General features: G+C 54.5%; 2 protein-coding genes across 6 annotated transcripts; one reads left to right on the forward strand and one right to left on the reverse strand.

Annotated features, from left to right (window-relative positions):
- Window positions 1-123: 123 nt before the first annotated feature.
- On the reverse strand, window positions 124-7,557 carry FNDC5 (fibronectin type III domain containing 5). 2 transcript variants are annotated; one of them, XM_079152307.1, is made up of 6 exons: window positions 7,289-7,557; window positions 5,663-5,778; window positions 5,010-5,208; window positions 4,564-4,653; window positions 2,578-2,711; window positions 124-1,665 (listed from the first exon to the last, which is right to left on the reverse strand). In XM_079152307.1, the coding sequence occupies exons 1-6, from the start codon at window positions 7,509-7,511 to the stop codon at window positions 1,627-1,629; spliced, it is 801 nt and encodes a 266-aa protein (XP_079008433.1). In that variant the 5' UTR covers window positions 7,512-7,557; the 3' UTR covers window positions 124-1,626. The 2 variants fall into 2 exon arrangements, with proteins under 2 accessions (XP_079008433.1, XP_079008434.1); XM_079152308.1 differs by having other exon boundaries at window positions 124-2,213; window positions 7,289-7,554.
- On the forward strand, window positions 5,944-26,651 carry HPCA (hippocalcin). 4 transcript variants are annotated; one of them, XM_079152348.1, is made up of 5 exons: window positions 11,579-12,228; window positions 12,405-14,095; window positions 21,316-21,714; window positions 25,800-25,905; window positions 26,028-26,651. In XM_079152348.1, exons 3-5 carry the CDS (start codon window positions 21,337-21,339, stop codon window positions 26,123-26,125), a joined length of 582 nt encoding a protein of 193 aa, XP_079008474.1. In that variant the 5' UTR covers window positions 11,579-12,228; window positions 12,405-14,095; window positions 21,316-21,336; the 3' UTR covers window positions 26,126-26,651. The 4 variants fall into 4 exon arrangements, with proteins under 4 accessions (XP_079008473.1, XP_079008474.1, XP_079008476.1 ...); XM_079152347.1 differs by lacking the exons at window positions 11,579-12,228; window positions 12,405-14,095 and adding an exon at window positions 5,944-7,131; XM_079152350.1 differs by lacking the exons at window positions 11,579-12,228; window positions 12,405-14,095 and adding an exon at window positions 18,461-18,613.
- The last annotated feature ends 21 nt before the right edge of the window (window positions 26,652-26,672 follow it).

Genomic DNA, 26,672 nt, shown 5'->3' on the forward strand with positions numbered 1-26,672 from the left:
TCCCTAAGAAGCTGCAGGCCAAAATGGAAGAGAGAACTGATTCCCTCCTCCACACATCCTGACTTGCTGCCAATTGCCAGAAAAAGAGGGCAACATTTGGGCATTTACCAGAAGACAAGGATGTGCCTTTTCATTTGTCTTTTTATTTTACATTTAAAAAGTGGTTATTGCTCTAACTGGATCAGAGGTAAGGACCTCTCCCTTAAGGAGCCTTGCTCCCCACTCAACAGGGATGGAAGTCACAAGACGATGAGTGGAGCCCCATGCCCTCCCATGAGGAAGCCCTTAGTGTTGCTGACATCTGCCCTTTTCTCCTGTCTCTCCACTCCTGTGCTGCCACACTCCAAAGCAGAGTGCTGGCTGACCCAGCCTTGAGAGCTCGTGTAGACCAGAAGGAAGGGGTAGTCATTGGGTGATGGCTTTCAGCTCTCTGGCTTGTGGGGCCAGTGCTCTTACCATTCAGTGCAATATATATTTACTGAGTGCTTCCTGTGTGTCAGGCTTGTGCTAGGCACAACCTTCCACACTCCCCTCCTTGGCCATCAGTGGAAGATGCACAGTTCACCTCTTCCTATGCAGGCATTTGGCAGCCGTAATATGTCAGTCCCAGGGAAGAGTCTGCATTCCCTCATCAAGCACCATTTTTTTTTTTTTTTTTTTTAACCAGTAAGGGGCAGTGGAGAGACCTGTCACCTTACACCACTCAGGCTCTAGGGAAGGACATGAGGACCCTGGGTAACTTTCACAGAACCTTGGATGAGATGGCAAGGTATGAAGACCCCAGAGGCCAGTAGTGACAGCCAGGCTGCTCTTCCTGTCTGTGGTGAATGGCTCATGCCTGTCTTCCAGCAGCTAACACTCTTATAGAGTGGGTGGCTCAGCAGCCCCCAGGATGCAGGATGTGGATGTGCTTTTTCAGTTGTCCAAGCCAATACTGCTGAAGCTTCCAAGGGATGCTTGCTAAAAAAACAGGGCCAGTAAGTGCCTTCCAGGTCTTCTTCAGCTCCCAGCTGATGATCTTACCATCAAAGGAAGGGTCAAAGAAAACAGGATGCAGGCAAACCAGCTCAAGCCTTGGGAGAAACCTCTGCCCTCTGGAGTGGTACCCTCCAACTTTGTTTTCCAAAAGAGACCTAACAGGTGACTTCTTACATACTCAAAAGGGTGTGCATCACACCACAAACAATTCCTTGATGGCTGGATCCAGAAAAGGCTTGATGGCAGCCCTATGGCTTCCCTGATGTGCCTCAGTCTGAAAGACACAGCTTGAGTCAGTCTTGGTACTTGTCATCTCCCAGTTTTGTGCGTTTTCTCAAAGAGGAAGCCAGTCCAGGAGAGGAGAGGAGGCAGAAGGCTATATCTCATGCAGTTTTTCCTTTTCCAGGATGGGGCCAGGCCTTTTAGTTTTGTGGCTTGTTATTTATTTATTATTATTTTTATTATTATTATTTTTTTTGCAGAATTTGGGTTTGCAATTCAGCCTCTGTCATCAGACTAAGATGGGGAAGAGGGAGAACTGCAGCTAGCTGGGCCTCCTCCCTTGCCACAGTCAGCTCTCTCCCTGTGCCCAGGACTCAGGTACCAGCAGAGAAGAAAAATGAAATTCTTCTCCCTGCAGACAGGCAGTCATGCTTCGATGATGTTCACTGAGGACTTGTTTGGAAACTGGGAGGGAAAAAATGAGAGAAGCGGCCAAAACTGATTGAATAGACTTCTTGAAAGGCGGGAAACAGAGAGGACAGGAGGAATGGAGCAGCAGGGTTGCAGCCTAAAAGTCAGGCTCTTGTCCCTTGTGGAAAGAAAAGAGCAGCCCTGCCTGTAAGTCTTGTTTCTCTGCCTTTTCAAACTTACTCAGCTGAAGGGCCAAGACCAAGTCCTGGGCCTAGAGCCCTGGTACCAGTCTACCCTCAGCAGAGTCATCCTGACTGGTTCTCACATCCTGCAGATCTGCCTCTGGGCACAGCCTCAGCCACGGACATTGTTGAGGTGCTTCTGAAGATGGGAGTTAATAAGAGGCTTCAGGAAAAGGTGCCAGAAAGAGAGAAGCCAAGAGAGAGGACAGTAAGCCCGAGGACACAAGGAGATGGAGGAAGAAGATGCAGAGAGGGCCAGATGTTTGTTGGATAATCATCGTCAGAACCATGAGATCCTTTCACATTCTCTAATGTCTTTCTTCTGAGCTGCTCAGAGCAAGCACTGAAAAGGTTTCATATCTGTTTTACGGAAGAGGAAATGAAAGTAGAGTGAAGCACCTGCCCAAGCACACAGCATGGCAGGAACGGAAATGGTCCAGCACTCCTACCCTTAAGACCCCACACCAACCAAAGATTCCACCCCCACACCACCTTTTCTTTTCTTTTTTTTTTCTTTCCTTTTAATCACCACTGGCCCCTGGCACCCTGCAAAAGGAGAGGATCCAAAATCAATTTGCATTGTCCCGTGTCACACAGGCAGTAGCCAAGCTTGACTCGGCCCAGCTGTAGCTATGCCAGGCCCTGAGCTGACCCCTTTTGCAGTCCAGGGACTACCAGTGCACATGGCATGGAGCCACCCTCCTAGCCCAGGTCTTGCCCTCACCTTGCTTCGGAGGAGACCCCCGCCCTGGTGCTCTGGTGTGCTGGTTTCTGACGCACTCTTAGTTTTTTCTTTGTTGTTATTGGGTTCATTGTCCTTAATAATATCATACTGGCGGCAGAAGAGGGCGATGACACCTGGGGAGGACAAGCAAGAGCAGTCAGAGGCCAGGGCTGATTACTTGCCAGGCCTGCTTCATTCTCACCAGGGCTTGGCGACATCTTTCCAGATGGCCTCCCCTGCTCCACTGCTGCAGCCTCCGGCTTCTGTTTCCACCCGTCCTCTCGTCAGCCATCCTTTCCACTGCTGTTCGGCCATCTTCCTACAGCATGTACCTGATCATGTCTCCTCCCCTCCCTTCCTGTAAACCTCTGACAAGCTCCCTTTTCCTTTAGGGGAAAACAAAACAATAACAGCCTTTGTTGAGCATGGGCCTGGCCCTGTGCTGTGGGCATACGCGACTTCACTCAATCCTTCAAGCTCAAAGGGTGCCTATTATTAGCACACCATGGTGCAGCTGGGAGATGAACTCCAGGGCCTGTTAAACGTCTAGTTTTATCAAGTCAGTAATATGTGAACACTAGTTTTTGAAGGATAGTATTAAGGCAACCTACTCCAATTCGAGATGTTTTCCCCACTTTCACCTCTGTATTTATAATGTTATTTCCTGATCTATTTTAGATATCTGTTGACTTCTCATCATAGTAGATAAAGCCTAACTCCCTTTACTTCCTTCTCCATCTCCTAAAAGAATTACACCACAATTCTGGGTTAATTCACTATGTTTATGGTGTTATGATTATGTAAATACTGTTGGTGCCAAGTCTAATAATGTGCTATAAGCAAACCTCCTCTTTTGTACAACACTTTGTTTTTCCTGCTTTTTTCCCCAAGTGCCTGTTTTCTACGTGCCTGAGGAACATTTTTTTCCAGAATGCTTTCTCAACAGAGCATGCCCTCTCAACCACCGTGCTAATCAGGCTTTAGCATGGTGTTCAGATTTCTCAGAAGACTCCACAGACTCACTGAGCTTTACTCCCCCACACTCTTCCTTCTCTCCTAGATCAGAGCCACAGTGGGCCAGGCTGAGCTTAATTTGTTTGTTGACCACACCGTGCCCAGAACTCTCTTCCTCTCTGGCTGCCTGGTGAACACCTATTCTTCCTTCAAAGTTCAAATCCCATGTTATCTCTGCTCTGTTTTCGTCTTGATTTCTTATGCCTAGCTCCAGAATTAATTCCCTCTCCTCTGCTCCCATACTTGGTATTACTGTAGCACTCATTACACACTGAATTATAGTTAAGCTTGGGCCTGGTTCTCCTAGACCGAGTTCCTTGCAAGAACAGGGTCCATCTTGGTCATGACTGTAACACTACTCTTTGGAATGGAGTGGTTAGTCAGTCAAATGCCAGCTGAGTTGATTTCAAAGATGAATGACACTTGAACTTTACCCTTAGGGAGCTCACAGACCAGCATGGGGTGGGGAAGAGACAGCCATGAGCCCAACAGAAGGAGGGCTAGAAGGCAGAACAGTGCTGCAGTAGCATGAGGGCAGAAGGCCATTCAATGGGTGGATGGGGGAGTTTCCACAGTGGTAGGCTTAGAGCTGGGCCTAGAAAGGGGCAGGTGAGGACATGGTCTCAAGCTGTAAACTGAACAGTTCCTCTCTAGGCTGCCCAGGCCTAAAGCAACCCAGAAGAGGAATGAGAGGCTACAACCATTCCCAAAAGATATAGGAGCTGTGGATGTGTCCACCTCAGGAGGCAAAGTCAATTATGAGGGAGGGGAAAGGCAAGTACCCCATATAATCCTAGAAGGCAGCTAGTAATACGCTGTTTTTGGTGAGTGGATTAGAGAAGGGGTCAGATTTGGCCCCCAGAGCTATCCTAGGCTATCTCAAGAAACTTTTTACCTCTTCTCTTAGATATCTCCAAGTCCCTTACCCTTGATTTTGTGAGAGAAAAAGAAAGGCGTGGAGGCCTGACCCACCTGCCCACATGAACAGGACCACAACGATGATCAGCACCTCGCCCGTCCTCAGCTGTTGGTTCCTCCCCATCTCTTTCATGGTCACCTCATCTGTGGAGAAAGAGACACTAGTCTGGAGCTCCTTCCTCCCCCAGTCTAGGGAGTCAAGTTCTCTAGGGCCAAGACCTTGACAATAAGTGCTTATGTTTTTAGACGCCTACACACCTAACACAAAGAGATCTGGAGACACTGATGTCTGATTGAGTTGGCAGCAAAAAGACTTTATCCAAAGGTGAGAGTTTATATGACTACTGTTCTGGAGAACTAGAGTGAGTGAACCTTCTCCCTCTTGAAGGCTGCTTGGCGGGGACAAGAAGGGGACCGGGGAGAGGGTGCTTTCCTCATACTACCTACTGCTCTGGCCCCAGTTGCTCCCACCCTGCTCCTCCAGCATGCCCCAGGCCTGCCTTTGTTCTTGGAGGCCATCTTCTCAGCCTCTCGTGGGGTCTTGAAGAGCACGGGCTCACTAGCCGGGCTCTGGCCCTGAATGGAGATGGCCTGCACATGCACGATGTACTCGGTATCTTCCTCCAGATCCCAAAGGGCACAGGAGCGAGTGGTAGTGTTCACTTCCTGGATGAAGCGCAGCATCCGCACATCCTTCTTCTGCAAAAGTGAGCCCCGGACATCTGTCAATGCCCAGACACCAACTTTGTTTCTGTCTACCTCCCAGTAGTGACAAAGCCTATAGCTAACACAATCATCCCCTCGCTTCAGGTAATGTTATCTCCATTATACATTTAAGGAAACAGGTTCAGAGAGATTAGGGAAATTGCCCAAGGCCTCACGTCTAGTGAAAATTGGAGCCAGGTCCTAAATACTGGTGGTTCTAAGCTCAGATCCATGCTCTGAATTCCCATGTCCCAACTGAAAGCTCCTGAACCCTTCTCCACGAACAATTTTCCTTCAGGGGCCCCAATTTTAAACCATATGTGCAACTCATTGCCAGTCTCTTGCCTTTGTATTCCTTTTCCTTTCTATTTCTTGACCCCACCACCCTCCATTTCCAGTATTCATTATCTTGATGTGTCCTTCCCTCCCAAGGACCATCAAGTGTTACCTGCTGAGAGATGGCAAACCCGATGACAACCTCATCTTCCAGGACATCCCAGCTGACAACTGCAGAGTTGGCTTTGAGGTGCCGGACGGTGACGTTCACTGGGGCTGAGGGGCTGTCTGCAGGGCAGGGAGGCACTTGATCCTGAGCGTCCCCTGCTTGTGATGCCCAGCCCCACTGTTTCACAAGGGAGAAGGGGAATCCTGGGGAAGGCCATGCCATGGGGAAAGGAAGAGGTCCCGGGCCCTTTGTGTATAGGACGAAAGCCTCTGCTGACCCTAGGGACCCACATATAAAAGTAATGGACCAGGGTCAGATTGAATGCATGGACGGTTAAAGTCTGGGGAACAGGCATGGAGGGGATGTAAATGACGAGGGTCGCGGAAGCTGAAGATTAGTTTGATGAAAAGCAACCAAAAGGACTCCCAGTCCAGTGCTCTTTCTACAGTCCTGCACTGTCAAGTGAGTGACCTTGAGGGAAGGAGAAAGACCCAGAGGTTGAGAAGAACTGGATGGACTGAATCCTGGGATGGGAGGAAGGGGTAATGGAGGAAACTCTCAGAATTGTGATGAACTGGTCCAAATGCAACTTGGGAAGGGGTCTTCATGAGTCTCGTCTCTACACTCCAACAACCCCAAGGGACTGGCAGTAGGGAGGGAGCTGGAGAATACCAGGTACTCAGGGTGAGTCCCTCAGTGAAGAGACAAGAGGACAGGGCCAGGCTTTCTAGGTGTGGGCAGAGGATGATGGGTTATCAGTCAAGAGAGAAAGAGGGAGAATGTTGGGGAATGGGGGTCAGGTCAGGAAGAACCTTCCAGAAGAGGGGAGTGGAGTCACACAAGTTGTCTCCCAAGAGGCAGACACTGCAAGGGGAAGACATTGGCCTGAGCAGTAACCCCTCACCCCACAGAGGAATGGACTTGAGACCCAGGGGTAGGCCAGACATGGAGATGGAGGGGACAGAAGGACACAGACAGGTGGCGGCAGACACAGAACAACAGAGAGCAGACAAGTGGAAGGTTAGAAACAGACAGAGACCGCAGAGCAAAAGAGCACTGAGCCATGGAGAGATAGATGGGCAGAGGGAGCCGCAACCAGAAGGGACAGAGACCTGTCAGGAGAGGCTGGGCCCCAGGGGCAGGGCCAGACACTGCACCAGGCTTGGGGGCCACCCCCACCCACCCTGCACCCCCAGGTGCCAGTCCCCATTCCCTTCACATGTTCTCCTGCACAACCAATGTGTGGAGTTGTCCTGTGGGGCTCTGAGAGGTCTTTGAGGACAGGGAAGGAGGCCCAAACTGGGAGGACTGGTGTCCTCAGCTGCTCCCTGGGCCAGAAAAGCGGAACCTGAGGCAAAGACCTGGGATCAGGGCATGGGAGTAAGGTATGGGGGACCACAAGACTCTGGAAACCCAGGGCTGAGGTGATGGGCAGGGTTTGGAGGCCGAAGGACAAGTCTGGGGGTCACAAGGTAGGGAAGCGCTGGGGTCGGGTTAGGGAGCAGTGAGCAGGTGAGTCAGGAGGTCCCTCGGGAGCAGGAAGGGAACCGTGGACTCCCAGGTGGCAGGACCTGGAGAGGAGGCTGCCCCGCCGCCCTGCCCGCCGGCCCCCGCCCGGGGCCCCCTTACCCGCCTGCACCAGCGCGAAGCAGACGCAGCCCAGCCACAGGCGGAGCGCGGCGCGGGGCGGCCAGGCGCTCGGCGGCCCCGGGTGCATAGCGGCTCCTCCGGCCGGCGGGCCCGGGGCGGCGCAGGGGGACGCGGCTCCGGTGTCCGGCGGCCGCTCGCGCTCGCGCTCTGGCCCGCGGCCCGCCCGGCCCGGCCGCCCCGCGCCGCCCCGCGCCGCCTGCATGTCGGCTCCGCGGACAGCGACTCCCGCGCGGCGGCGGCGGCGGCGGCGGCGGCCGCGTCCACGTCGGGCGCCCGGGGGGCGGGGCGCCCCCGCTGCGGGGAGAGGCGCGGGGGCGGGGTGAGGGCCGAGGGCGCCCCGACTGCTGCCCCCGCGTCCCCCTCTGTCGGCGCACCAGGGACTTAGCGGACTAGCGGCCCGGTGGCTCATTCTCTCTCGCTGTACTGGAGCAGCAGGGTTCCCAGTGTCCCCACGGTGGTCAGCCCCGGCCCAGATCTGACCTGGCCCCCCATCCTTGCCCCCACTGAAATGTTCCTTTTTGCCTTCACCCCACCCCAAAGTGGCCTGGGGGTTCCCATCCTTAGCTTCCCCCCAGAGGGGAGTACTCATGGTAGGGACAGGGGTGACCACAGAGTGCTAAGTAGGTACTGGGGTGCACCCACCAAGTGCGAAGTGTTTACCGTGGGGCCCAGAAGGCAGTACTCTGGCTCATTGGAGGTCTAGTCTAGCTGGGGGACCTCAGACCTGTCCTTTTCTTTTTTTTTATGTCCCCACTGAGCAATAATGAGCATCTGCTAGGTGCCAGACACCACCCTGGGCTTTACTTGCATTTGGGTGCTTAGTCTCACTGAAGCTCCATAAGGTCGTACTCTATTGTGTGCCTTTTGCACAGGTGGAGACTTCAGGTTGAACAGGCTATTCGACTCCTGCAAGGATCCACAGCAGTCAGAATTTGAACCCAGGCTGCTCTGATTCCTAAAGCTGGGCTTTACTCAACTGTCCCCCACTCCAGACTGACTTCAGAGTAATACCCCAGGATCCCTGAGACTTGAGAAGCTTACTGTGGCAGGGCCTTCCCAGTCAGAAAACAATCTGGAACAATCTCTCTTCAAGAGCAGTGGGTGGAGGTGGGGTGGGGCAGGTCCAGGCTGGCTCCCCACACCATTTGGCCTGACTAAATGTGTGAGCAGTGATTGAGCTAATGGCTTTAAAGTGCAGAGGGCTTTGGAGACGTAGCCACAGCTAATGAAAGGACTTGGATGACCCTTGCTTCACAACCCTGTGAGCATCGATATGCCTGCTTCTGCCACGGCACACCCTCCTGGCAAACCCACTCCTTTTCTGATCTTAGGGGTAAAGAGGTGTCCTTGTCCTGCACTCATGACCTTCTCCCTAATAAGAGGACCTCTGGAGTACCAGGCAGCTAGAGATGCCCCCTGCCTCAACCCTGTGACATTCTCCACCTCAAGACCCAATCAGAGAAATAAGATATGAACCAGTGTCCCAGGACCCCTGACATGGAGGGGCTACCCATCTGTCCAAACAAGCCCCTTACCCCCGCTATCAAATTTCTACTCTATCTTGGGAGTTTTCCAGAGGCCCTGGAAGAGCTACCTTCTTTGGAAAGGGGACTCCTTGTACAGTTATCCCACAGAAGGTCTTCAGGGTCTTTCTCCAACCCTCCCAGTTTTAGATTAAGAAACTGAAGCACAGAGATGGAAGAGCTTGGTGCAAATTCACACAGGGACTCAAGAACAGCAAGCTCCCCTCCGAATGTCCACCCCAGGACTCCTTCCCTTGCTCCCCAAGTTTCTACCTGGTCATTTTGGAAGGGGTGAGACAGGAGGGGGCTCATGGGTTCTCCCTGAGCTATAGAATCTTACTGCCCAGCCCCTCCATACCCCAGGCCCCCTCCCAGCCCCATCTGCTTCTTCATACATACCTCTTATCTTGGGGACAAGCCTCAGCTGGGAACTCGACCTGTTTGGGATAGAAGCTGGGAGCCAGAGCACCTTCTCTTTCCTTTCTCTCTTTCTCTCTTTCTATCTTAGCAGTTGCTGCCTGCCCTGCCCTGCCTGCCCCGCCCCACCAGCTGCAGCTTGGCCCCGAGGGACCCCCTCTCCTCCCCCCAGCCAGCCAGTGGGCCTGCAGGAGCAACTGGAGCCTCCTCATTTCTCCATCACAGGAGCCAGCAGGAAGGAAAGGTCACAGAATCCACTCCTGTCCCTGCTGGGGAGAAAGGAGGGAGGGAGAGGGTCCTGGTGGGGTCCAGCCTCTGGTCCAGCACTAGAAAAAGGGGTGCCTCAGCACCATCTGCTGGCTTCTCCTGGTAAAACCCCAAGCAGATGTAGGGCATTGGGAGGGGGGAGATGGCAGTGTCTGAGGGTTTGAGAGGGAGGTGGAAAGGAGGCTGGAGGAGAGGGTGTGGAGGACGGGGAGGATTGGGGGAGTTGTAGCTGAGGGGTGTAGCCATCCAAGGTCTTATGGGGCACTGGGTTATTGGGCAACACCTCAATTCTGGGTGGAGCCCTCGGCCTGGAGCCTGGCAGCCAGTGGGAGCTGTGTTGGGAGGATTTAGAGGCATCCTGGTGATCCTGGAAGGGGGCTTTCAGCCCCAGTTGCTTTATCTACACCATCTCTCTTCCATTTCTTAACGCAAGACCTAACACAGTAGGTGCTCAGTAAATATTGCTTGTATGGAGTGAGTTAATTCTTCCAGCATGGATCTACTGAGCACCTATTATGTGCCAGGTTCTGTCTTAAATACAGCAGTGAAAGAAGGAATGAGCACATGTATGGGGATCTGGGTGGGCCTCCTGAGCTACACTCACAGACCTCCATTTGGAGAACTTCACAGATACCTCCTAGGGGGCTGGCTGGTCACTTATACATTGGCATCTGATGGAGCCACTAGCATTTGGAACCCTGTAGGTGTTAAGAGCTGTCTGGAGTCATAGCACGTCACTCAGACTGCAGGTGTCCAAGCCAGATCCAGGTAGCCATCTAGAACAGGCAGGCCCTCCTCTTCGCTTTGTTTTGTGTTTTGCAGTGCTGGGATCGAACATGGCACTCTACCATTGAGCTACATCCCCAATCTTTTTTATATTTTATTTTGACATTAGTTGCTGAGGCTGACCTCGAACTTGTGACACCCTTTCCCACCCGCCTCAGCCTCCCAAGTAGCTGGGTTGTAGATATGCTCCACCACACCTGGCAAAGGCTCCTCTTAAGAACCCGGAATGGTCATGATCTATGTCCAGGGCGCCCCTGAGACACATACCCTGCCCCGAATCACAGGAAAAATCAGGAAAAATGTCAGGAGATTGCTTTGGAATATAATGATTAAAAGATCATTCTGAGTTTACAAGAGAACTTGGGGCTAGCAGGGTATTTTTTATTCAACAAATATGAGCACCTCCTAAGTGCCAGGCCCTAAGTTGGGTCCTGGGGACACAGAGGTGAATAAGATGAGTTCCCCTGGGCCTCCCATTCCAGTGGAGACAAGCCCTAAACAGGTAAACTCATGACATGACCGAGTATCTTCAGAGTGAGGTGCTATGAGAGACACGGAGGACTGTGGTGGAGACGGCTGGATGGGATAAGGGTCAGTGGTGTGGTTGAGAGGAGGCTGTCTGAACAGAGGCCTGCAGGAGAGGAGGCAGGTAGAGCTTCCCAGAAGGCAGGGGCAGCCAATGCAAAGCGAGCGCAAGGCAGCAGCAAGCTGTTGTGTTTGGGAAGCAAAAAAGTCAGAGCGGCTGGCGCTTGGTGAGCAAGATGGAAAAGGAGAGCAGCTGGACCTGGGCAGCACGGGGCTGCAGGGCTGTGGGAGAGCACGCAGTGATCCACAGGCCAGGGAAGCCTTCAAAAGGAGAACCTTGGTGTGATGGATTCCCGTTCCCACAGTCCCACTTTACCTGCGTGTGCGCCAACCAGACTGCAGAAAAGCGGGGCAGGCAGGTGACCCGTGAGGAGGCAAGGAGGCTGCTGCTGTTGTCGGGGCAGAAATGATGGGATCGTGGCCTAGGTGGTCACAAGAGGCAGGGAGAAAAGTTGATGGAAGATCTGGGACACTCACAGGAGTGAGACGGGGGAGCAGGAGAATCAGGGCAGGATCTGCTTTCCAAAGTCCAGATTCTGAGACCAGGAACACCTGGCTGGGTGATGCCAGTAACTCCACCTTTCTGATCCTCCAGTGCCTTCTTTTGAAAAGATAATAATAGTATCCACACCACAGGGTGGTGGAGGTGATGGTGGGTGGGTGGGTGGAGAGGAATAAGAAGGAAAGGAAGGAGGAGGTGGAGGGTTGGGGCCTTCTAATTAGGGAAAGGAGACCTCCTCAACCTCTTCAGTTCTTTAGTCTACAAAGGAAAGTGCCCATCTGACAACACTCAGCGAGGTTGAGAATCGTGCCCAATATCACAAAGCCAGCCTGTGGCAGCTCCACACCTCAGACCCCTGACCTTGGCTTTGCCAAGGCTACACACACCATAGTCACCCAGATCTCTCATGAGTGGTGGAGCTCATTTTCTGGGGCTCTGAGTGGCAGGGTGGTGACAGGAAGTAGGGCCCCCTAGGATAAGATTCCTTTCCTAACAGGGAGAGGACAAAGGCCCTTAGCCTCACTTTTTAGCTCAGTCCCTTACTGGCTGTTGACCTCAGGCCTCGTTTTCCTTGGCAAAGTGGGGGTGATCCCAAGTGGGGTCTGAGGCTCAAGGGTCCCCCACATCCCCAGAGGTAGGTACCCTGAAGACCTCACCCTGACAGAACATGGCTTTGCAGAGACAGGATGCTGCCAGCAGAGGGCGTCCATCTTGGCTGAGGGAAGTCAGCGTTGGACCGAGCAGGAAGACCCCCAGGAGGTGGAACCCCAGCTGGTAGAGCTGCCCTGCCTCCTGTTTTGCCTTTGCGCAGGCCCCCACGCAGGAGGCCAGCTCCCAAGGTCAGCTCCACAGACTCAGCAGCCGGGCAGAGCTGCATCTTGCTGCCACGGCACTGTCCACGAGTCAGATCCTGGCAGCTGGATTCCTGCCTTTACTGAGGAAGAGAGCTGATCTGTGCACCCACGTGACTTCTCTTACAGATTCTCAGAGGGTCTCGTTTTTTTGCTGTTTAAAGGTCCTTTTTTGCCTCCTAAGAGGAAATCAGTGGAAGGAAAGTCCCTTTGACCCTCTGGTCTTCTCCTTATTCCTCCATCCTGGGAAAGGCTGGGCACCTGATAGGGAATCTGATGATCCAAAGTGAAAAGCCCAGAAACCCTGCTATTCTGGTCGTGAGGCCCCAGCTCTGGTCCCACTTCTGCAAGACATACCCGCCCATGTGTGCCAGGCGAGGGCCTGTGGGTCTGGCATCAGGGGATCCAGTGATCCAGTGATCCAAGAGCCTAAGGCTTGGAGCCAAAAAGTCCTGGGCTCAAACCTTGTCGTGGCCCATCTCTACTGTGTGACCTTAGTCAAATCACTCCACCTCTCTGAGCCTGTTTCCTCATTTGGCACCTGCTGCAGAGTGGCATTGCGAGGACAGTAGGAGATGCTTCGTGGGAATAGGAAAATGCAATCCCTGACACATGGCAAGCAACTGTAAACATTGCAGTGGGTGTTATTATAAAGTTGAAGCTCCTCATTTCGCCAAGACCTCTGCCCCTGAGAGGCCAGGGTGGCTCTGGGAGTGGGTCAGGTTAGGCACGGAGATGTCCTGACACACCTGTGGGCTAGTGGGCCAGGGCTGGAGCATCTTGCATGTGCCTGCATGTGCATCGGTATGCACATGTATTCACAAGGAGCAAGGGTGTGCACACACAAGCATTGGGTGTGCATGTGTGTGCAAGGGTACAGGGTGCTTGTGTGCATGTGCCCAAAGATTCCCAGGGCACATGCATACTTGCAGGTATTGCTGCGGTATCCCTGCAATGATTCAGAAGGCCCCTCTGTTCACTGTTACCATGGAAACACTGAGGCAATCCCCAGTCTTGGGAGAACCCGAGGTGCTAGAATGAGAGCTGGCCTGGTCTTCCCAGGAAGAGAGACAGATTGGGAGTCCCCTGGGATAGGCCTCTGGGAGTGGGTTCCGGGGCTCTGGGTACCCTGGGCCCTCTGGGAAGCCCTTGCTCCTCCAAGGCAGCTGGGCACACTGCAAAGAGCTCAGAGATGGAGCTGCAGCCCACCTCAGCTCTGGCCTGATTCCAAGCACATTCTCTGGCAGGGACCGTGGTCCTTTTGGGCCTCAGTTTCCTCTTTTATGTAATGGAGGAAATAGCAAGTGACTTCAGATGCTTAGAACTGGATGGAGTGTGACCTTCCTGTCTCTGGGGGCACTGCCCTCTAGGCTGTCTTAGTATGAATCCAGAGCCCTGAAGTATCACCCAGCAGCTTCTTTCAAGAGCACCACCTTCTACAGTGTCTGTGGGCTCCTCACAGCTCTGGAAAGAAGCCAATTCACAAGGAACTCAGACTCTGGGAGGCACAGATGGACAGTTGTGGAGCCATGTCTGCACCCCCAAACTCTGGGCCCAGCCCTACCCGACATGAGCAGTCCCTCAGCCCATGGCCATGCCTCAGAGGCAGTTGGTCATTGCCAGCACATTTTTGGGATTGTGAAGGAGAGTCAGCCTGGGCCACCTAGGTGGACCCAGTTTAGGAAGAATGTTCCCTTTAAAATCTTGCACTTTAGACTTTGACTCAAGTCTCAAATGTCCTTTGTGCATATTGTGATGCATTCCGACAAGTTGCAAGTGCTAATTCAGCTTCCTGCCACACTCCGCTTCTGAGAAGTGACTCTTGCCTTTTCAGTGACCCCAAAGTTTGAGATAGGTGAGATAAACCAAGAGGAGCTGAGAGATGGAACGCCCCAGACGTGAACTGTGGGAGGGAGATCAGAATATTCATAGGTATGAGGCCAAAGGGCCAGCCTGGCTGGGTTACCTCAGGCAAGTGACTATCCCTCTCTGGCCCACCCCTGGGACCCTTCCAGCTAAAAGTTGCTTCCCCCAGTATAGGAAAGAACAATTATTGTGCTGGGCAAGGGTTGGCCAGGATGCGACCCTAGCTGACAGAGTCACTTCTCCCACCCCTGTCTAGATTCAGTCTCACGTGGAGAGGTTAGGGCTGGGACCACGGTCATTTTGTCCAGGAGGTGCCGGGCTGGTGGAGAGTTACAGGGTGGAGAAGGTGGAGGGCGAATGGCGCAGTGGGCAATGTTATTAGGGAGCCTCAGATTTCTCTTTACTCTGGTAGGCAGTGGGGAGCCATGGAAGGTTATTAAGCAGAGAGGAAGATAATCAGATTTAGAGAAACTGATCCCAGCAGGGGACCTGTGAGGAGGCCAGAGCAGAAATAGAAGGCAGATCTGACCACGAGTTCAGGGCAGAGGGGAGGCGAGGCTGGGCTGAGGTCTCCTCTGGTGGTAGGGTCTGGACTGGGAAGGGGCAGGTGCAGAGGTGAGGAGGAGGAGCAGGTCCTGGATCCGGGCGGCTCCAGCTGTGGTTGGAGGGGACCCGGGGGCAAGGCAGGCTGCGGGGGGTGGGGGGGGTGATGAGTTGGCTATTGGCTGTCTTGAGTCGCGGGTGTCTGCGGGCTCCTGGGAGCATGTCCAGGAAACAGCTGGAAATGCAGGTTTTACAGAGAAGGAACCAGAAGGTCAGAGAGGTTGTTTTTGCCAACTTTGCCAAAGCTGGAAAAGGGCCATGTGAGGATTTGAACCCAAGTCTGAGGAGCCAGCTAAGAAGCAGACTTTCTCTACTGAGGGAGTCCCTGACTCTGGGCTCAGCTGCCTTTACCTAGGAGTAGGAGTATTGCAGCCTGTTCCCCACCCCACCTGCTGCAGAGCCCAGCAGCCACAGGGGCATGGCCAGCAGGTTCTTCAAACCCAAATCTCTGCTCCCCAAAGGGTGCTCTCCAACACCAGGACTTCCCTATCAGCAGCCCAGAGCTGCAGGCGTCCTGCCAGCCAACACTGCCTATGTTGCTGACTATGTGCAGGTGCAGCACAGGCTCTTTATAGGCATCCTCTTCCCCAGGCTAACGGCTTCCCTCCCAGGGCAGCGCTGTTATCTCCACTTACACATGGAAGAACGGAGGTGCAGGCCCAGCCCTGCTCTGTGGGGCAGCAGCGGGGTAGTGTGACCTGGACAGGCACGACAACCCTCTGAGTGCCCCCAGGGAAAGCGAGGCCTCTCCAGAGGCCCCAGGCCCCCGGCCCCCAGGATCTCCCCACCCAACTGCCCTGGCTTCAGGTCTGCCATTCCAGCTCTCAGGACATTTTCTTCCCTCCCCTGCCATTCTGCTCCTCATGGCCACCTCCCTTGGGAACAGCCAGGCCTGCCCCGCCCCCTCCCGGGCTGTGCTCCTGGCAGCTCTGCCACCCTGGGCTCTGGTCCGGGGGTGGTCCCTGGCGGAGAGGGAGGCAAGCAGAAGCTGGGATGGGTGCGGCGAGAGGCAGGGCATCCGGAGACCCCTGGCCCCCACTTCACAGTCCTCGTGCTCCAAGCTGGGTGGGCAGGGCTTTTTGGAAAGGGGTGGCTTGAGGTTTTAATCACTTTATCAATGTTTGTTTGTGTAATTCCGCCTCGAGATGCTTTTCCCTCCATCTGTCCCCACCATCTGCTCCCATCAGGATTTTCCAAACCGTTTGGGACCCAAGAGGCACCCGAATGGGGGTGGGCTGGGCCTCGGAGGGGGCTGGGGAGGGGCCAGCTCCACCCACTTCATAGAGAGGCTTCCAGGAAGGGTCTGGGCTTCTGAGTCACGGAGAGCCGGGTTTGAATTTCTGACACTGCCACTTTCTTACTGCAGCACCTCAGGTGGGACTTCACTTCTCTGGGCCTCAGTCTCCACATCTGTACACTGTCAGAATCACTGAGGGCGAAATGGGGTGGCCCATATAGAGCACATTGTAGAGCTATGAGGTCCTGTGCCCCGCGTGCTCCTCCGCATCCCGGAAGTTGGCCTGTCTTGCTGGGAGAGCGGGCAGCTGCCCCTGTTCTCTCGCCACTTGCCTCACTTCTCAGATCCTAGACTTGCTCGCTCACCAGGGGACCCTGCCTGCTGCTCTGTCCTCTCAGTCACGTACCTGCACTTCTGCTCTAAACTGCTGTCCCTCCCTTCTGGGTCCCTCAGTCTTAGGTGGGAAGGGACTGGGCATTACAAACAAGGACACTCCCTCTGCCAAGCTGGCTTTCAAAAAAGCAAACCTGCGGGCTCCAGGGTCACGGTTGCCTCGGCCATCTCTGCTCATGTCACCTGTCTAGCCTCTCTGCTCAGAAAGGGGAAGAGACTTGCTCCAGGCCATCCAGAAATGAAGCACCCAGGCCTCCTGACTTGCAGCCCCTCTGGCCCTCTTTTCTGAGCTTTGCCTCAAGGCACGAGTCTTGGCCCTAGGGCAAATGTGCAGTGTGGGGAAACACCAGCTTCTCTTTTGGCTAAGGGTGGTCTCCCATTTCTTCTTGGGCCCCTGGGAGGGTAGAGGTGCCTGGGAGATAGAACCAGCAGAGCCACCAGGGCCTGAGCTCTGCCTCCGCAGGGACCCTACTCATTCTAGATGCAGGAACAAAGGGAGTGAAGTGCCCAGGGTGAAGAGAAGACATGGTCCTACCTTCAGAAGCCCCCATCTACTGGGGAGACCGGATGCAGATGGAAGGTCCTGAGGGCAGGCTCCCTAGTCACTCTCACAGAGAAGAAAAGCAGTGGCATCAGCAGAGCCAAGGAGTTAGTCTGGAGGAGGCAGGAAATGGGGGTAAACTGAGACCCCCCAAAACCCAGGATGGAGAGGAGGATTAGACCATGCTGGGAAGATTCCAACTGCAGGCAGGAGAGAGAGGAAGGAGCCATGGGGGAAGAAAAGGCTAAAGGGGTGACTGCAGAGTAGGCCCCTCTCCCTGTCCTTGGTATGTCAGGCCCTTCTGGCCCACCGAGAGGTGAGGGAGGTTGTCATTGGAGTGGCTTAGGGTGGGGACTGAGCAGCTCTTTGCTCCCCACCCCCAGGTCCTCATACAGGAGGCAGCTGGGAACCACCCACGAGCGTCTGGTGTCTCTCACGCCTCCACTGGGGGTCCCAACAACAGAGCCAAGGCATGTAATGCAGCCAGTGTTCCGGAGGGTCCAGCTGTCCCCCCACCCCAGTCCGACTCCCTAGCTCTTCTGGTGGAGACCTCCCCACTCACCCCCAAGCAGGAGGGACTAAGGCTACATTCTGATGGCCTGGGAGGCTTGGTCTAGATGGGGAACTTTGGTCTGAGCCCTGGGGAGTTGGAGGGTCTGAGCTGCAGGCACTGAGAGAATTTGACTAGGAAGAGCTGTCTAGGTAGGTGGCAAGGGCTGTCAGCTCCACCTCCCAAGGAGGTCCAGAAACCAGACTCGCCTCTGCCACCCTGGTCATCTCTCACTCTGAAATGCTCCTACCCTTGCCTCCCATTCCTTAACATCCATTGTTGACATAATGGCCCAAGTGAGCTGTGGACATGAAATCAGACTCTCTTACTGTGCTCAAAGTTCCAAGGACTTACCACTTCATCTGTAATACAATCTAAAGGCTTCGACATGGATCCCACAGCTCCTGATCTGCCACCCTCCCAGCCTTGTCCCAAATCACTTGACTTATCTTGTGACTGTCATTTCTTGTCCACACCTGTAACCTCACTGCCTAGAACAGTGCTGGATGCAGAACTAGGTCTCGATTAAAATTTGTAGGATGAATGCATGAGGGCATGTAGATTCAAGCCCAAGCCCTCCACTGTGAGACACTGGGAATATTTAACCCATTTAACCCCCACCGACCCTCAGTTTCCTCATCTGTAAAGTGCAGGTCAAAGATCATATTCTAGAGATGGAAAAGGACAAAATTTAAGCACAGGATGTGGGAATTGTTTTCAAGACCAGAGGAAGGAGAATGCAGCCCCCATACCGGCAGGAGGAGCTGTAAGGTGGTCAGCAACTCTGCAGAGGAACTGTCCAACGCGTGGCCAGGGCCTCTGCATCTCAGAACCTCAGATCTGGAGACGGCTCCTATCCTCACCGGTCGCAAGCCTGCACCGGCAGAGGCTGGAGTGTACGCTGCATCGCTGTTGGGAGGTGGGATTAATTCTGAGAGGGGGTGGGGGATGAGATCGAGAGTGGTAGGCAGGAGTGGGGGCGGGCTCTGTAAGGTGGAGGTGGGCAGGGGGCGTGCCTAACCCCCCTAAGACCTCAGGACTGAAGGAATGGGAGCTCCCCGCTCCCCGAAGAGCCCCTAGTTCGGTTGGTTCTGGAGTTGAGGCGAGGAGGCAGGGAGGGTGCCTATCGAACCGCCCAGGATTCGGATTCCGCCCTCGGAGCGACGTGCGGCCCGGCGCCCAGGTAGGCATGCGGAAAGAAGGTGGTGGCGCGGCCGAGGATTGTCCCTTGCTTAGGAAAGAGGTCTCTCGGCACTGACCCTCCCCTCCATTCAGGCTCCCTGAGTCCAGATGCTGAGATGGGGGCTCGGGTTCTCCTCCCCCGGCGGGGTGCTCCTTCGAGAGGGGGACCCCGGCGGTGGGGGCGTCCCCTTCCCTCTCGGGGCGGGGGCGGAGCCTAGCGCACCGCTCCCCCCACTCGGGGCTGGAGGGGACCCCCCAGGGGAGGGGCTCCGGGCGAGCGCTGCGGGGCGTCTCCCTCGCAGTCCCGCCCGCCCCTCCGGCCGCCTCTGCCGCCGCGCGCCGCAGCAGCGCCGCCTTCCCTGCGCAGTCGGTGTCTCGGCGTCGCTGGGTGAGTGGGGGCGCTCCGGCCGGGCCCCGGGGATGCGGGAGGGATCCTCGGAGCAGGGGCCACGTCCAGAGCTCCGCAGCCCCGCGACTGTCCGCGCCTCCTGGGATTCCTCCACCTGGGGCGCAGAAAGCGGGGATCCCCGGGAAACACGCGGCGCTCTCCAGGGTCCTGACGGCCGAGCGGCCAGCCCGGAGGAGTAGGGTTTCGGCCGCCCGGGAGCGCCCCCTCCAGGAGGGGTCAGGAGCCCGAGTGCCGCAAGGATTGAGACGCGATCTCAGGGCCAGAGCGGCGGGGAGGTTTGTAGGGGAGACCCCGGGTGGGTTTCTCAGGTCGAGCTGCGAGGTTCTTCCCATTCGGGGAACTGGGGGTGTTTGAAGGGACAACGGAATCTTCTTCCAACTGGGAGGGGCAGCTCCGAGGGTGGCAGGGAGGAGGGGACACTGGAGGAGCTCTCCTGCCCAGAGCATCTCTCTGCCCCCGCCTGGGTGACCCAGTTCCTTGGACCTTCAGAGGGGAGTAAGGGACACACTCCCCTGCTCAGCCCTGCGCATTTCCTCAGTCCCTTCCCACATATTTGTTTTGTGGGTCCTCAGCTTGGGGCAGAAGAGGCTGATCTAGAAAAGAAGGGCTACCAACTTACAGAAACATAGATGTGACACACTGCTGAAGACACACACAGGTCTCCCTAAATGGCCACACAGGCACACTCGCTTCACATTGTGACAGGTGCATACCTGGTCACATGCACATATATAATGCACATGCACAGATATGGGTGGAAGCACACCAGGAGATAAATGCAATGCAGAACACAGGGCACACATGCATGATGCATGAGCACATGTATTCTCACACATGCACCCGCCCACATGTGCACAGAGCTTTGTGCATATGAACACACGAGGAACCTCCCTCGCCCTGTCTCACTCTCATGCCCAAGTTCAGGGGGAGCGGGGCACCTGCACACACCCCTGTCCAGAGCTGTCTGTCTCCTCTCCATTGCCTTCCCCTCGGCCTCATCTTCAAAACCCCTGCCCTGGGGGGACCAGTAGAAGCTGAAAGGTGAATGCTGGGGGAGGTTGGATGGGTCGGGGTCTCTTTGGAAAAGGGGGCCCCTGGGAAGGGCGGCAGCTCCCTCTCCTGGGACCTGGCAGCATCCCTGGAAAAATAAAGAAAAATGACAAGGGTGCCTGAAGGTCCCACGTGCAGCTGGCCATGTGAGAGGTGCCGGCATTCGAGTTGGCGTGTGATGGCATGTGTGAGACATGTGGGGTCGTGGGCTGGTGTGTTGATGCACAGGGTATAGGAGGTGTGCGTGGTGCTGTGTGTCAGTGCGTGTGAGTTGTGGAACAGGGGGAATGCTGTGTGTGGTGGCATGATGACCACGGTGGTGTGGGCTGGTGTGTGAGTGGCATGGGACCCAGGCTGTGGTGAGCGGTGTAGCAGAATACGTGTTAATGCACATTCATTTGCATATTATTGTGCATGCTTTTGTGGCACCTAGTAATATAAATCATTTTTATTTATCTAACACTTATGTAGCACCTGTCTATGCAGGCATGGTTTTAAATGTTTCCTGTGTATTAAGTAATTTAATCCCCTCCAACAATCCCATGAGGTAAGTGCTATTATTACCCCCCATTTTAAATGAGGCACAGGGTTTAAGGAATTGACCAAGGTCATATAGCTGGTAAGAGGCAAAGCTGGGATTCAAACGCAGGTGATCTGCCTGGGAGGCCAGATTAACGCCTATCCCGTGCTGCCTCTTGTAGGCACACCTGTAGGAGAGAGTGGAGGGTCGTGTCTGGGCTACAGGTGTATTTTTTGGTGGGAAGGCATGTGGTAGGTGAAGAGGGGGCAGAGGATAGGAGGGAGGACCAGAGGTCCTTCTGCACCTCCCTGGGCAGCTCTAGGAGGTGGACCTGTTGTGTCATGGCTGTGACCTGAAACACGTGACCTCCCTTCAATGAAATCTGCCTTCTCATCTGAAAAACGGGGCACATCCTGACTTCCCCTTGGGAGGGTGGAAAGATGTGCCCTCTTGAAGGCAACCAGAAGCATCTGTGTAAATACGAGCCCTTCTCCCTTCCTCCCTCTCCAGCTCTGTTCCCAGAGAAGTGTAAGGTCTGGGGAAACGGTGAGAGCATGTCACAGAGGCCACATGCTTGGGTGCAGGCTGTGTGACCTTGGACCAGTTCCTCTCTCTTGCTGGGCCAAAGGAGGGGTTGAGGTGGCTGGTGTCTGGGGGCCCTTCTGGAAGGGTCACAGGTGACCAGGAGGTCCTGACCACTCCTCTCTGCCCCTTGGGGACCCAGGTGGGACTTGGCTCTTCGGCCATGGGCAAGCAGAACAGCAAGCTGCGGCCGGAGATGCTGCAGGACCTGCGGGAGAACACGGAGTTCTCCGAGCTGGAGCTGCAGGAGTGGTACAAGGGCTTCCTCAAGGACTGCCCCACGGGAATCCTCAACGTGGACGAGTTCAAGAAGATCTATGCCAACTTCTTTCCCTACGGCGACGCCTCCAAGTTCGCCGAGCATGTCTTCCGCACCTTCGACACCAACAGCGACGGCACCATCGACTTCCGGGAGTTCATCATTGCGCTGAGCGTGACCTCGAGGGGCCGCCTGGAGCAGAAGCTCATGTGGGCCTTCAGCATGTACGACCTGGATGGCAACGGCTACATCAGCCGGGAGGAGATGCTGGAGATCGTGCAGGTGGGCCCAGGCTGGGAACGCCAGTCCAGGCGGCTTGCGCCCGCCACCCCTTCCTAGCTTCTCAACAGAGCTGGTAGGCAAGTGGTGACAGGTGCTATTCTTATGATCCCATTGACGGAGTTCTTTCATAGGAAATAATTAATTGCTGATTTAAAGAAACACTGAGAAAACTCCCAAGTCCCTGGGGCCCAGATTCATCAATTAATATTTTTTACATTAATATTTTAATATTAATATATTAATATTTTTAATATTTTTTTACATGCATGCAATGCTTTCTTGTTTTGAATGCTGACCCTTACCCCTATGTATTTCCTAAGAATAAGGACATTCTCTTACATAACCCATAATATGATTATCCAACTCAGGACATTTAATATAGAAACGATGCTATTATCTAATTGACGGACCATATTCCAATTTTGCCAACTGTCTCCATAATGTTCTCTATAGCCTTTTTTGGACCTGGTCTAGGATGATACCTCCCATTTCAGTCTGGAGTGGTTCCTCAGCCTTTCTTTGTGTTTCGTGACTTGACATTTCAGTTATGTTTTATTGATCCCATTTACTCAAGGAGGAAACATGCGTAGAGAGGTCGAGGCATTTTCTCAAGTCCACACAGCCTGAGTGAGCACCTGATTCCAACAGTCACATTCTAGTTGGATACCTGGCCACTTTCCAACTAATTGATAGAGGGGCCACCAAGGGCACAGTACTGAGTGAGGTGCTTATATCCTTGTGCTAAGTGCATCCTCACTACAATCCCATGAGGCTCAGAGTGGTAGAGAGATTTGCCTAAATTCACACAGTACATAAGTGAAGTCAAGCTCAGGCTGGCCACCACCCAGAGCTGCCTTTTGTGAGGGATCTGGGCTCCTCGCCAGAAGATCTGGCTTCCAGTTCTGGAGTTGGCTGTAACTCTTAAGTTGTTCATCTGTAACATGGGGCAGTGATGCTGACCTCAAGAGATTTAAGGATCTGATATGAATGCCCTCTCTTAGTACAAATTTGTGAGTGTGATACGTGTTAGCTTCATCCGTGTTAGCACCCACCTGCTCAGCCCAGCACCAAAGGCGTCAGGGCTCTGGTTCTGTTTTACCTATCCACTTCTTTGCCCACTTTCCCCCAGCTTTCCTCGCTTGTAGGGTGTGTGGGGTATCAAGCCCCTGTTTCCCGGGCTTCGGCAGGGATAATTTGGGATGGTGGTTCTAGCGCAGGGCCCCGCATATATTCAGTACTCAGTAAATGTTAGGGACTGTCAATCATTTTTTTTTTTTTTTTGGGATCTGCACATCCTCTGCTCTTGTCAAAAGTGGCCTTTTTAATGTCTCTGAGATGCCTGGAGTCATGCTGTGGCCCAGACTTGCACAATCTCTTGTATCCTTTCCTTGTGCTTCTCTGAACCCTTTCCCTCTGGTTCCTCAGCTCCGTGAACCATTCCCCTTCCCAACTTATCTGCCTGGATGGACCTTGACTTCTCTTACTACCTGTCTGGCTCTGTGCTCTGTAGCTGGAGCAGAGTGGCTGCCTTGGGAGGTGTTGTGCAGTTGAGACCTATTTCCTCCATGTGGACCAGTTTCTGCTTGGGTTCCTGATGGAAGGATCAAAGTAGGTAGAATAGTGGAGAATCACTGAGGAATCAGCTAGAAAAGAGCCAATCCATTGGGAATTCATGTTCTTCTACTTAGTGTGGTCACGCTGGTGTGTGCGGGTAAATCTAAGTCTTTCCGATCTGCCGCACCAGTGCATTAGGGCTTTCTGGCTGGCCTCTGCTTTCTAGGCCCTAGCTTCCTTTAGGGCAGCCCAGAGACCCCAGGTGGTGGGTGCAGACAGAGCTCTTCAAACCCTGGTGCCTGATTAATGACAAAGAGGCTCCAGTGAAACTATGAGCAGCAACTCCAATTCATTAGGAGATCCAGAAGAAGAACTGTCACACAGGGAGTGGTTACTCTCTAAGTCACTGCTCAGTCCTTCTCAGGATTCAGTCTGGTGCCAGATGATGGGCACGATGGGAGGGAAGAGACTGTTCCTCTTGGGGGGGGGGGATCCCAATCTGGTAGGAGAAATCAATGTGCTCACCACATGAACCAGCTTAGTGACAGGATTATAAAAATGACATCTAGGCTCCCAGGGAACTGAGGGACAGGGGAAAACCCGATGACATGGTGGATGAATGATGAATATCATGCAAGCTGCTATTTAGTGACCACTTACTCAAGCCAGCTACTCTTCTGATTGCTTTGTCTCATTTAATCCTCTGGGCAATCCTAATGAAGGAGATGCAATTAATCCCATTTTACAGATGGAAACTGAGGCTCACAAAGGTTAAGTGCTTTTTCAAGGCTACACGACAAATAAGTAACCACTTTAGGTCCATCTTACTTCAAAGCTCCTGCTGCTCATCACCATTCCAGACTGCCCAAGTATCCTCCCAGCAGCTAAGAGGTGGCAGGTTCAAATCGAATTTGGTCCCTGCCTTCTATTCCTTCCTCAAACCTTGGTTTCTTATCTGGAAAAGAGATGATTATTGTTTTTCAGGGCTATTGTGGAGTTTGTGAATAATGAAGGTAAAGGACCTTGCATGTAGTGGTTGCCTAATAAATGGTAGGTATCATTATTCTAGGCGGAGTCCAAATGTGATGGGGAATCTCAAAAGCTCAGGGGTGTTCAGCTGTGGCAGAATTACCCCTCTAGGGGAGACCTGATGATACAGAGGTCAGCAGCAGGTAGAATGTGAAGTGTCTTGAATGCCAAAGGCCAAATGGTTTGGACTTGGTACAAAGGGCAGTAGGAGGTGTGGACGGTGTCTAAACAGGGGAGTGCCAGTCAGGTGCCAGGCACTGCATTAGGTACAGAGGATCTGGACACTAACTCAATGCCAGTGGTTCTTATCTGTATGGTGAGAACTAGGAACAATCCAACCAAGGCACAGTTACTCCTGAGAAGTGTCCTCAAAGGAAAAGGAGGCTTTTTGGATACATATGCCCCAACTCAGCCTGGGTCAGAGGACTCGCTAGGAGAGCATGGTGTAATCTGAACCCTAAGAAGTGGGAAGCAGCAGAAGCAGCACGGGGCAGCAACCAGGAGCTGGGTGCTTCACGGTCTTGGAGGGAGGCCTGTGTGTGTGAGGGAAGCAAGGGGGTGGCCTGCTGGACTGAGGACATGGTAGTGGAGATTTGTATTTGGAAAGAGCTTTAAGAAGCAGTGTGGGGACAGACACAAAGGAAAAAGGCCAGAAAAGAGCAGCGTGGAGGCAGAAACTGAACCTGAGGCAGAGGAATTCATGGGATGGGAGAAGAAGGGAAGCTTTTTGGAGGACGTGTCAGTCTGGAAGACTGAGGCAAAAGCCGGGTGCTTGAGCTCTGGGGCGCAGAATCCAGCCCATGCCACAGGCCACGCACTCTGTGCTCTGTACATTTAGCACAAAAACCCTCCTTCGCGTCGCCTCGGGAGCTCTTGCACGTGGCAGCTGCCGCCCTCGGCCCAGCAGAGCTCAGGCTGTCCCTGCCTGTTGGCAGATGCTCATTTGCATTCATTTGCATAACCTTCCCCGCCCCTCTGGGCCCCAGCTGCCTCTACGCAGTCCTGCGCCCCCTGCTGGCCACAGACGGCACCGCAGTCCACGGCCACCCGCTGGGCCCCGCACTCCCTTTCCGCAGCCGAGTGCTGGCGGTTCCTGAGCGACCTCGCTAACCCGGTACTTACCCTCAAACTTGCGCCCAGGTACGGCGCCTAAGCCCTGCGTTCTAGGTCCCTCGCTCTGGGCCTCCAGGTTGTCTGACATCTCTCCTGACTCCTTGCACCCCGCAATTCTTGGTGCTCACTCAGAGCTCTCGGGCTGCGGCGTCTTTGTTCCCGCAGCCCTGTGCCAGCGACCCTTTCCACCTAGTCCTCCAAGGGAGCCGCAGTGCCCGCTCCGATAGCCCCCTCTTCCGGAAGATTCCCAGACCCTCCTTCCCGAACTCCCGGCGCCCTAGCCTCGGTGACCCGCCTCCACCGCGGGCGGCGGGCGGGAGCGAGCCGGGGCCGATCTCCGGCGGCGGCCCCGCGGCTTTCCTCACTTCCCGCCTCTCCTCCGTCCCCAGGCCATCTATAAAATGGTTTCGTCCGTGATGAAGATGCCGGAGGACGAATCGACCCCGGAAAAGAGGACTGAGAAAATCTTCCGCCAAATGGACACAAACAACGACGGTGAGGGGCGGGCCCGGCGGGTGGACGGGGCGGGCGGGCGGCGCTCCCTGCTTCCCGCTCCCGCGCCCCCTCCCCTCGCTTGCCGCAGCCTTCTCCCCAGCACGGCTCCCCTCGCCCCGCAGGCAAGCTGTCGCTGGAGGAGTTCATCCGCGGGGCCAAAAGCGACCCGTCCATCGTGCGCCTGCTGCAGTGCGACCCCAGCAGCGCCTCCCAGTTCTGAGCGACAGGAGCCAGGCCCCTTCTCCTCCCTGCCTTCACCGGCCCCATCCCGGCTCTCAGCTTCCTCTCCCTTGTGTCTATCCAGGCTGGGGGCCAGACTGGGGACCCCCGCCCCGGGTGTGCACTGTGGGGGGCCTCTGGAAAAGGGAACCCTGTGAGTAAGGGGCCCAAGTAAGCAAGCCGTTAGCATTTCCCCGTCCAAGAAATAGCTCCCTTTGGCAATGACCGAGATACCTTCTCTGGCTTGGTCTGCCCCTCAGGGTCAGCCCGCACTTAGCCAGACGGATCCACCATCTCCCACCCTCCCACGGCCCTGAGGCCAGGCCCCTCCAGACCGGGGAAGGGCTCCCCTTCTCGTAGGTCTCAGCCTGGGCGGAGGTCGGGGGTCAAGCCCAGGTGAGGAGCCTGTCTATTCGTTTGGAGGGGAGAGAAGGATTCCAGGGCTGTAGAAAGAGTTCAGGATTGCCGGGGTTTGAGGAAGAAGATTCTTTCAGTTGCTCTGCCCTGTGGGGGGGGGGGGGGGGGGGCAGCCCTTCCTGCCCAGCTCT

Source organism: Sciurus vulgaris (genome assembly GCF_902686455.1).
Source record: "Sciurus vulgaris genome assembly, chromosome: 1".
Lineage (NCBI taxonomy): Eukaryota > Metazoa > Chordata > Mammalia > Rodentia > Sciuridae > Sciurus > Sciurus vulgaris.